Below are 11,094 nucleotides of genomic sequence, written 5' to 3'. Positions count from 1 at the left end.
TTTTCCCTTAGCTGTTCTTCTATCTCTTCCCACTTCAGCCTGTTCCTACCACCCTGCATATTAATATACCCTATGTCTGAATTGGCTCGGCGCTCGTGGCTACGTCTATTTATGCCCCGGACTCTACCTATCTTAGATATTGGTGCCACTTTGGAATCGTATCTGTCCATACCACCTGTCGAAGAGTCTCCCTCTTTGTTTTCCTCGTTACTAGCTATCCTGCACCCCGAAGGGCTCGCTTGCCCCCCAAAAAAGCTACTGCGTGTCCTGCAAGTCGCCAACCCACCTCATGACCTAGCCGCCCATCGAAGTGAATTCTGTCTCGTTGAAAACCCCCCCACCTATGCACCTCTCTGTTTATTTCCACCACCTCAAAGCCTTTCTCTCGACTCATCCGCCATATCTCTTGGTTTGCGTTGACCACCGCTCTTTGCAGGTTGCTATCACGCACCGGTACCTCCAGTATCGTGCATATCACTACCTGTACCTTAGGAGAAGTGGCGCGCATGTCATCGACGCCTTTCACCAGTGTGGCTGCTAGTCCTGCTGCATCTCCATTTAGGACATCGTTTAAACCACCTGAAATTATCACTAGGTTTCGTCTATCAGCTGTCGTTTTGAGCTTTGCGCTCGCTTGCCTCATGACTGCTTCCAGCTTGTGTCCTGGGAACGCCCCTACTGCCACCCTCTTGTCACCTCTTACCCTCTCTTTGATGGCTTCTGTGCATCGATTTAAATTTGAGTCCCCGGCGATTATCACATGCTGCGACTTTTCAGCTGGAGCGTTCTGCACCTGGGGGCTACTTGCACCTGTGACGCCGGCTGCTTTGTTCCCTCCCTGCCCCACCACTACCTCGCTGAAGCTGGGCCTTGCGACAGTTGAACCGGCTAAACCTGTTTTTTCCAAACTTGCTTGCTTTTCCTTCTCCACCGTTCTGGTTGCCGGTTCCCTACTGTTCTCTTGGTAGGTCGCTTCTTTGTTCAGCTTCGCTAGCGCTTCCTCGGCGGACTTCAGTCTTTCTCCCATTGCCCTCGTTTTCTCTTGCTCTGTCGCCCACTCAGTCTCGAGCTTGGCGATTCTCATCAGCAGTTCACTCTGGGCAACCATTATTTTCTCCATTTTTTCCTCGACCTCACATTGCCTACACTTCGCGTCAGCCTCTTCTCCATCCGCTTCTACGCTTGGGTCCACTTTCAAACCCACTCCACATCCTGAACACTTTACAGTCTTTTTAACCATGCCTTTCTGACACCAATTGTCCCTATACTCGATAATTACTAAACTCGAGCCCTGTGCTACGAGAAAAAAAAATCTAAGCTCTACCACAAAAATTTGCGTGTTCAATGTACGCGCACCTCCCCCACGGGGTGGCAAAAGAAAAAAAACAACAAAAAATTCAAACACACACACCCGCACTAACTAATAAATACCTGGTGACTGGCCCTCGAAAAAGCCGTACCATAAAATAAGTGTTACGAAGATTTCAACCGCTGCCTTATAATTATAAAAACAAGCTCAAAACATGCAAAAACACTTATCTGCGCAGTCGATCCGGAGCGCTCAAAAAACACGTCCATCCACCTTGACAGCCCGAACGAACAGGTTATAGGTAGCGCCACCTGTCTTCTGGAGTTGAGTTGCGCCCCATAGATTTTCCATATAAGTTGCGCTTGCTATGTGTGATGTGATGGTGATGCGACTGGTGCGTGTTATTTTGAATGCTTGAAAAGTGCGCGCAATCAAAATATGACCGAGTGCACGTGCCGCGTCACCTGAACAACAACGACGACGTCGAGGACCGGTGCGCGTGAGAGCGCGGAGCGCGTGTATCCAAGTCATAAAAGAAACAAGGGCCAATGGCTGGTCACCACGAAGTTTTTAAGGGCCAATTAGGACGAGACAAGTGTGCCCCAGAGCAAGCCAATCCCGAAGGGCAAGAGAGTTAGCAGTTGGAGGCGAACCAGGCAAGAGGAAGGCTGCAGCTCGGAGCATAAGCATCGGTACACGCCATCGCCACCAATCCAGCAGCAACGTTCTGGTGAGATCGAACTTGCTGTCTTCCCTGCTCCGCCGAATCAACGCGTCATAACTGTAACATGTAGCTGTGACTTTCAGCCGACATTTTCGGGACTTTAGACGTTTATTTTCCTTGTGGAGCCAGCTTTTAGCCAGATACTTCTTTTTGTAGTTTTTGTCAAGTTCTTGCTTTAGCTCTGCAATAAATGTTTAGGTTTTGTTTGTGGAACGAACGGCTTTGTCCTTATCAGTAGAAATCTCCAAGGCTAAGGACAGGAGAAACAAATTTGCAACAAGAACCTGCGTCACACCATGACAACACACGTCGCCAACGGAAATTGATAAATATTATGCATAACTAACGCCACTGCAATCATTCTTATGGCCGGTTAACTTGGGGTACGTCTCCTGGAGTTGGTCGGTTGCACGTGACAACGGTGCTGAGGTTTTGGATGCGCCTGTTAATTAGTTAAAATTCGATAACACTAGAAAAATTACTGCTGACTCCCAGTTTACTTAATTACCGCTCTTTCCTAACTTTAGATTTACTTCAACATCCTAATATCTAGTGCACTGTATTGATAATATACTCGATAATTTTGTTGGGGAGCATGAGAAAAAAAAACACGCTGCGTTTGTTATCTCTGAGGCTTTAAAGACAATATGCCCTTTGAGGCTTTGAGATGACAAGGAACGCAAGGCACATAAAATTTTATTCTATAGTATTGTATAAAAGTTTATACAATAATATTGTATAACAGTTTTTTAGTGTTGTATGGTAAGAAGCATTATGGCACGGCGTGTTTGCGCTTACCATCTCGAAGGCCATTAAAAACCCGCGTCTGGGCGTGAAAACAACTAGCGTCATCTCCCGAGTGAAAACACTTCGTGTGCGTGCGTGTGTGTTTTTGTTCGCATTTCCGCCGCGCGGGGCATTTCAAAGCGACGTCGCCACGGGCCGTCGGCGTCACATAGGCATAGTTCATGGAGGAAGGAAAAATGCTTCCTACATGACATAGGTGCTTTCTGGCGCAAAACTGGCAGGTGTTCTGTGCCTTACGTTAGCCGCGTTGTTGCCTCGATGGCGTTGGCGCCATGTGCTGCAACGTCATGCGGCGCGGTTCTGCGAAACTCGATGCACCGGCGGACGAGCTTTTGAACGTTGACAGCAACTTCAACGTAGAATATATTTCTGGCCCTTCACGTTGCGGCCGCGCGGAGTGACAGCGCGGCAATATGGTCCGGGATGGCAACAGGTATTCTCTAGTTTCTTTTCACGGCTGCCCTACTTTCGGTGCTCTGCTCGTTCTTGCATCCGCTGGACGTCGTACGGGCGGGGGTGTTTCTTTTTTTTTTTTCCCCGCTCAAAGTGACCGGTGGGGTGCAGAGCGTGGCATGGCACCACGCATGACGCTCCGTCCTTGGGAGTATGCAGCGCTTCGGCTGTGACGGGTGTATCTACGCTGTGGAAACTTACAAGATGCCGCGGTGGTTCGCTGTGAAGCATGAAATATGGCAGAACAGCGCCAAGTTGGGCTAGTCGGTTGACGTTTATTGCGTAATGGTGTAACTGTGCTAATGCAGGTAGCAGAGAAAATGAAAAGCAGCACGTATGCATACTCGGTAACTCAACAAGTTGTGTGTCTGTGCACGAGCGGTCTATCAGTGTGTGATGCCATAACGCGGTTATTTTAGAACGAAATGACACGAGTCGATTCTGTTACCGTAGCCCTATTAGGGGTAATATCTGCAAGCTAGCCTGCTTAAAACGAGTTAAATCTTCAGTAGGTGTAAAGACCTGAATGTACAAAACTGGTGCGAGACATTGCATGTGTTGCCTCACGAAACAGTGCAGGCTTCAAACGAAAAAATGGGTTCGTATTTAATGCCTAGAAGCATGAAAATACCCCCTCCCACTATATTTTTGTATTACTATACAAACGCACGCACGAACATAAAAAAGTACTGAGCCCTTCCTCCTCGGAAAAAAAAAAAAATCTGGCTTTGCCATTGCATTGCATCGCTACTTTTTGCTGGAAACTGTGCAAAACCGGGAATATGTTAAAAGCATGCCTTCATCTCCAGCATGATAGTGCAAGGTTGTGTGTCACAGGCAGAATTTTCAGGTGGTCTAACCCGGCCCTGATCACGCCAATGGTCTGGCGCCAACAGTGTTATGACAAAACTTGTGGTCTGAGATTTGTTTCACCCATAGGCGTTAGGAGAGTGATACAAGTGGGGGGGGGGGGGGGCTGCAATTTCGCAATAAGCTACGCAGCTTTGATTGGCACACTCGGGTCGCAGCTTTCAGGATTGCAGCCAATTTCGCATGTAACAAACTATTCACTACTATTCGCTGGGGGATCCAGAGGGCGGGCGGTAGGGGCTATAGCCCTTCTCCGAAGCCTCTTGGCACCGCCTCCCCCTCTCTTTAGTGCTTGCCGTTCACCTGCTGTCACTAATCAGGACAAATGAGCGGGACAACTTTGACCACACATTAACGGTATTTATGCTATGACTGAGATTTTGTGCTCGTAAAAAGTTAACTACCATGCCCCCTATCCTGTGTTACTTCAACCCGCCCCCTGAAATGAGTCGCTGAATCCATCCCTTCTACTATTGTTGGTCATGCCACTGCATTGAAAGAAAAGATACCAGTACTGACTGCCCCCCTCCTCTCTTGCATCTGCAATAGGAGAGTGGGGGGGGGGGGGAATTCTGCAGATATACCCTTGGAACTGTCATCCCAGTGACTACCAGATGTATGGCCGTTCAAATTCATTTAGTAGCTGTTAATTAAAAAAAGTTAGTAAATTTTGCCAGCCCTTTGGGTTTTGTAAAAACGGATTCACCAGTATGCAAAATACTTGTTTTTAGAACAATTTAGCCAAAATAGTTTAGCTGGCATCTATTCATTACAGCCATTTATATTTTATAACAGCTGTTCCAAAAGTCTGTCGTGGTGGAACGGTGCTTATGGTGTTTGGTTGGTTACTCGTAGGTCGTATACTTCAATCTCAACTGTTGTGGTCATGTTTCGATGGAGGTGAAAGGTCAGTCCATGTTAACAAATACTAGAGGGTCGAAGTTTTTGGAGTTCCCCACTACAGCTTCTCTCATAATCGTATCATGGTTTTGGGATGCAAAATCTCTGATATTATTGTGACCTGTTCCTAAAGTAACATTGATACATGAGACCCCACTAGGGGGTGTTACATAAGGGGTGGGTTTCGATATAGACAACAGTTTGAACACACTATCACATGGTATATTGTGATGTGATCGCTTCAATGAAAGCAGTAGGGCTTGAGTTGGCAATGTCTTGTGCAAGGTCGTTCCAGTCCTTCGCTGCTCGAGGAAAAAATGAAGAGGCGAAGGTGACTATGCGAGCATAAGGACAGGCAACATTTAAGGGGTGACCAATGTGATAGGATGTGTGTGATGGTGATGAAATATACGGTGCTTGATGAAGCGCGCTGTCATAGAAATTATGAAATAAAGATAAACTAGTAATGAAGCGTCGATGATGAAATGTTAGTAAGCCAGATTCCGCTTTCAAAGATGTTCGCTGAAATATTATGAAGAGGCGAAATGAATGAAACTAATGGCACTATTCTGAAAGGCCTTAAGGGCGTTTGTGAGGAATATCTGGCAAGGATTCCAAGTGGCTGATGCATTTGGGCTGTATTACTGTTTTTAAGCTATTGATTTGACATGCTGAAGAGTGCTTTAGAGTGCTGCAGAGATTTAGTCGGGAGAGATTTAGTAGTAAGCGTTAATGAGCAACTTTGTGGAATGATTTCGCAAAATTAAGAGAAATATCATCAGTTTGATTGTTGGCGTCTAGATTTAGGTGGAGGTCATAGAGAAAGGCAATCATTGCGTTTTGTAAGGCAGTCCCTTGTGGAGCCCATGCTGAGAATGGCGAAAAAAATGTTTATAATCAAGGAAGAATTATAAGAGCGTATGTGACATGCTCCGTGATCGTACAAGGCACTTATGTGATGGAAATGGGGCGGTAGTTTAGGGGTGAACTCTTGTTGCCCGATTTGTAGACTGGGAACGACCTTGGCCTTTTTCCACTCTTTTGGTAGGTTTCCAGGTGACAGTGACATGGTAAACAACAGCGTTAGATATGCCGCAGAAATGAATTTGGTGTTCTTCAGAAACTTAAAGTGATTTCATCGAAACCAGTAAATGATGACAGCTTAGAGACCAGCTTTCATGAATGTCGCTATCTTGAAATGTTGCTTCGTATTCCTCGTGACTTTTCACGCTTTCTCACTAAATCATGCCTTTGCTGTGTTGTTTGTACGTGGTTAGCTTGCGTTCTGCCTGCTATGCACTGTGCTTGTAACAGAAAGCGGCATTCACTCTGAAGTTTTTCTGGTGAATGGAGAGTACGACGACAATAAACAACACTTTAGAAAGTTGCACTTGTCGATCTTATTACAATGCATCAGCAGCTGAGCAAGATCAAATGCTTTCGTACGTCCTTTCAGGCATATGTAGAAACAGTTACACTCGCGCTGACATGACCGAACAAACCACACTTTGAGAACGTGCATGATGTACGCACACACAGAAACACGACATGGCTAGCAGACGATGCAAGGAGCAATCCACACTTCACCATTTCGCCCAGTTGCCACCAGGCGGTGACTCTGCTCGATCTCGCGGCCAATATCAAGTGCGCGGCGCGTTTCTACACCGTGCGTGGGCCATTTTGGAGGCCACGCTCTTTGTTTTTGTGCAACTGTGCTTTCGTGGCGCTTTCAGCAAAGAGGTTTCTCCAGCATTCGACAGATGGCGCTTTGCTGTAAAAGGCGCAATTATCAAATTTCGACTTGCATCGTCAACGCTCGCAACTGTTTGGCATGGTTGCTAATCTGTTTGGCTTCTATTGTGCAGTTATTTTGTCATATAATGGTTTGATTTAACATTGTTTCAATAATTAACCGCACTGGCTATCATACCAAAATAAAATGACCATATAGATCAAAGTTTTTTTTTCTTTTTTTCAAGGACCAAGGTGGGGGGTGGGTTCTATGCGAGTAAATACGGTATGAAAGTTGCATCTGCTGTGGCCAGGTGGGGTAGTTATTAGAGGTCGCCCCTGGCGCAAAGTGGGGAAAATGCAGCTTGAGCAAGGCAGTGTTGACATAACATTCTTGTCTACATACTTTCATAGTAATGAAGAAATATTTTGACTAGCATAACAAACAAATGTCAGAACTACTGGTAAACATACTTTAAAGATGCAAAAAGAGATAAGTAACTGTGCTGAAAAAATTATGTTGAATCATATACACCCAATAGTCATAATACACTCATGTGACACAAAAACATTATATTTAAAAGTTCATTATAAATGAATATTTGTAACACTATCTATGGCAAAGCTGTTAATCATTTTGTTATAATCGATAATTCGTTCTATTCGAATTCATTATATCGAGGTTTGAGCATGTTTAAGCCTGCTGGCTTTTAACATTTTTAATTACTACAAAAATTTATTGCACGAGTGTTTAAAAGAACTAATTACATTATGTAGTGAAATAAATGCGTTGTAGTAGGAACTGATAGTTACGTTTAGAGAAGTTAAAACGTAAGAAAAATCGTGAAACATTTTTTTACCGTTGTTGCCATAATCAATACCCTGTTTCTGATATTTTTTTGGGAGATACGGTAAATGCCGGTAGCATCTGATCACGTTGCAATGTGCTGTCATAGACCTGTCACTCTTGGCGTGCCTGTTCAGGGGAGGCTGTGTACGCAACGTGATTTTCTGCGCAAACTTCCCAGGCACGCTGCGAGGAAATGGAGAGGACTTTGCCATTTCCCTGTGCCTATGCATTCAAGGCGGCCCTGCACATCACATTTGACGTTCTCGATCGGATGGCACTTATGTCGAGGATCACATTTGAGAAGCTTATGCGGGACATCAAGAAACGATCGAAGGAGGAGCCGTTGGTCGTCGAGCGGGCGCTGAGCCACATTGTGTCCAGCATTGACGCGGGCAATGTCGTGATGTTTGGGCCCGCATTCTACGTGGCCTGCAGCCTGTTTAAGGACGAGAAGCCGCCGCAGCTGGCCCGTGGCACACGCCTCGTGCGGAGCGTGTTTGTCACGCCTGGCCGACTCATTTTTCGTCCTCCGCAGGTATGCCAAGAGAGTTTTTAAAATCAAAAGTAGGGACTGTTGTGGTACTGTATTTTCTCACATATGACACGTCCCTACTTGTTATGCACACCCCTGACAACCATACACAAAAAAAAATTACTATAGGGAAAATAGTTTAGTGTATTACAGTGACGTAGATTTTCTTGCATTACCATGAAGTAGCAGCATGAAACAAACTCGCCACCTTACTTTGGCTTTGACATTTCTGTATATTTTGTGCGGATTTTATGCGACGAAATGTGGTATTTTTTTCTGAATCAGTTCGCTGAAAGAGTTTAAACAGTACAACACTTAAATGTCAATATAACGAAACCAGATATAATGAAAAGCCAGTTATAACGAAGTAAAAGAAGAAAAGTTGGAATAGGTATAGTGCTAAGAATAGACCTTTATAACAGATTTTTTGATATAGCAAACCTATTTTCATGTGAGATGCAACTTTTTTATAATAAGGTTTGGATGTATTAACATCTCGTGTACTTTCTTGGTGTTGGCTTCGATTTCTGCCAGTATTCACTTACATTGTGTTAAACAAAGACATGAGCTTTCAAAATCCTCTCCAACCATTTGTAGCGAGAATCTTGTTCCGCCAAACTTCAGGTGTTGTAGTCGAGGGCTGAACCCTCTTTGTAAGTCTCCAGGTTTCTGCTCGTTAGCTAAGTACTGGCAAAAAACAGCTGTTATATACCTTTCTCTTGAGGGATAGTGGCAATCTACCTGTCATAATTTGAGAGTGCTTGCCAAATGTGCTCCACCCCATTCATATTCTCTCGATCATGTCCGCATGACGTGAGCTGTCTATGCTGCGAGTGGTACTAACACTCCTTTCATGCACATAAAATACCCCACAAATTGCATGAAGGGACCACTACCATTGTAGCTCATTTGGCAAGAGCATCGAGCGCATAATTCGTACGTTGCAGGTTTGATTCCCGCCAGCGCAAGTCGTCTTTTCATTCTCTTCACATCTGTATCACAATGACAACATTACACTAGAGCTATGTGAACACCAAATTTTGGGTGCGAAGCAAATTCGAATGTTGAAGTGTGAGTGCAAATGGAATGGACTGTTTTAAAAATATTTCTTGTATATTTCTAAAATCTCTTTTAGATAGTTTAATGTGAAATTGCAGGGGAAAATCGGAAAGGTTTCCTAATTTGAATATTTCTCGAATCTTTTTCGAGTAGTTTGAATCGGATTTTCGAGGAAAGAAAATTAAAAAGGATGCCTAAGTACTTGCTTATGGTATATAGCAACATGAAAGTGTTTCTTTTCGCTAGGTTGATGAAGCGCTGGTGGGCTGGTATGCATAGTTTTCTTATCAAAAATGAGGCAATGCAGAGGCTGAATTGTATTTGTGCGGATGATTCTGTGCAACCAAAGTGTCACCAAGAACACTTTAGAACTGAAAGGCAGAGATGCTACTTCCTCATCCTCTCCTCCTCTTTCAACTTCAGTAAAAACTCAGCTGATATGGCAGAGGAAGAGTTGCTTCCTTCAAGTTAGAAGTTCCGAATCTGCCTCATCGTCATACATGAACATTTGAATTTTTGGAGGCTGAGAATCTTTGGCATTCGATTTTTCAGACTTCCTGCCCAAATTTCAGGTCCAAAGCAGAATTGAGCCACCCCCCCCCCTCCCCTCACCTCTGCCATATCTATCATCCCCATGTTGGAAACGGCGTTTTCTAGAGTCAATACATTTACAACTGTCACCAAGCTTAAAAGGCAGCTTCGCTGCAATGCGGTTCGGATGAGGTGAATCGTCTAAAAATCTGCAAGGGCTCCTTTCAATGGGACGGCTGTATTGGTCTTGGAAAAGTTCAACCGTAGCTCAGGCTAAAGGAAGTTTTGCCGCAATATGAGAATGTAATGAGGTGAAGCATAATAAAAGTTCGAAGGGTTAAGTTTTAGTCGGACAATGACTCCATTTGTCTTTGGGAAGTTTGAATAGTAAAAATTCCAGTTTGAATCCAATAACAAGCACTATTAATTAATCACTAGAAACTTTTGTGGGCTTTTTGCGACCTTTAAACTGGATTTGAGGATATATATTCTACATGGATCGTGAAAAGAACGCCCGAATCTGCCGCTGTTATTCACGGTCTTTCCATTCCCACCAGGATTTAAATTCGCATTCTGGCCTGCTGTGCAGCCTTTCAAAACCCGAAAAATGTACCGGCCTTTTTTCTTTCCAGCTTGGTCATGCGTGGTGCAGTGCCAGTTGCGACAAGGCCCGCGAGAAGGCTCTTTTTCAGTGGCTGGTCCCCAGTCCCCTGGAGGCCTTCCAGTTGGCCTCGCACCCGTTTGACCGAGATGTGAAGCTGTCGTCAATCTCGTTTGGCACGCTGGTGCAGTTGGGCGTGTTCGTGCAGCACAAGCTGTCCTCCTCGTCCATCATCGACGACCACCGCGACTACTGGATCAACGCGACATTCCGTCATGACCAGCGCGTGCTGCATGTCGATCTGCACCTCAACCACCGCGAGGCCTGTGCAGGGCTGATCGCCGAGTACCGGTTTATCGTCCCATACCTAAACATCACAAAGGTGTGTACACACTCCCAGTGGCATTGCACTGCTACGCATTAGGCCGCAAATTACTCCGGCCTGCTTGTTTTATCTAGATACGATGCTGAAATGCACGGTGAATTAGGTGGAGTAGGATATAAATATACATAATGCATACAAATGATACAAGATATCAGAAACGAGGAAGTGAATTCGGAATAAATTTTTTGCAAGCATCACTGTATCACTTTTCCATGTTGGCAAGTTATCTTGTGTTGTTCTCTTTAAACATGACATGTTGGCTTGGAAAGAAGTGCAGAATAATATAATTACTTTAAGTTTCGAGGTGTGCTTGTTGAAACAGTATCTTATGTGACTGAAATT

The 11,094-nt window shown here is 44.7% G+C and overlaps 1 protein-coding gene across 5 annotated transcripts in view; it reads left to right on the top strand.

Moving 5' to 3' along the window:
* The first annotated feature begins 1,714 nt into the window (after positions 1–1,714).
* Positions 1,715–11,094, top strand: part of LOC119182890 (serine/threonine-protein kinase tousled-like 2) — a 36,395-nt gene continuing 27,015 nt past the window's right edge. For 2 of the 5 annotated variants that reach the window (XM_075878383.1, XM_075878381.1), the window contains exons 1-3: positions 2,832–3,273; positions 7,823–8,179; positions 10,399–10,749. In XM_075878383.1, coding sequence (XP_075734498.1) covers positions 7,838–8,179; positions 10,399–10,749 — 693 coding nt within the window. In that variant the 5' untranslated portion in view covers positions 2,832–3,273; positions 7,823–7,837. Of the gene's footprint in view, positions 2,040–2,831; positions 3,274–7,822; positions 8,180–10,398; positions 10,750–11,094 lie in introns of those variants that run through there. The other 3 variants (XM_075878382.1, XM_075878384.1, XM_075878386.1) reach the window with 3 other exon arrangements.

Source organism: Rhipicephalus microplus, chromosome X, assembly GCF_043290135.1.
Source record: "Rhipicephalus microplus isolate Deutch F79 chromosome X, USDA_Rmic, whole genome shotgun sequence".
Classification (NCBI taxonomy): domain Eukaryota; kingdom Metazoa; phylum Arthropoda; class Arachnida; order Ixodida; family Ixodidae; genus Rhipicephalus; species Rhipicephalus microplus.
This window is presented reverse-complemented; position numbering and strand designations above follow the sequence as displayed.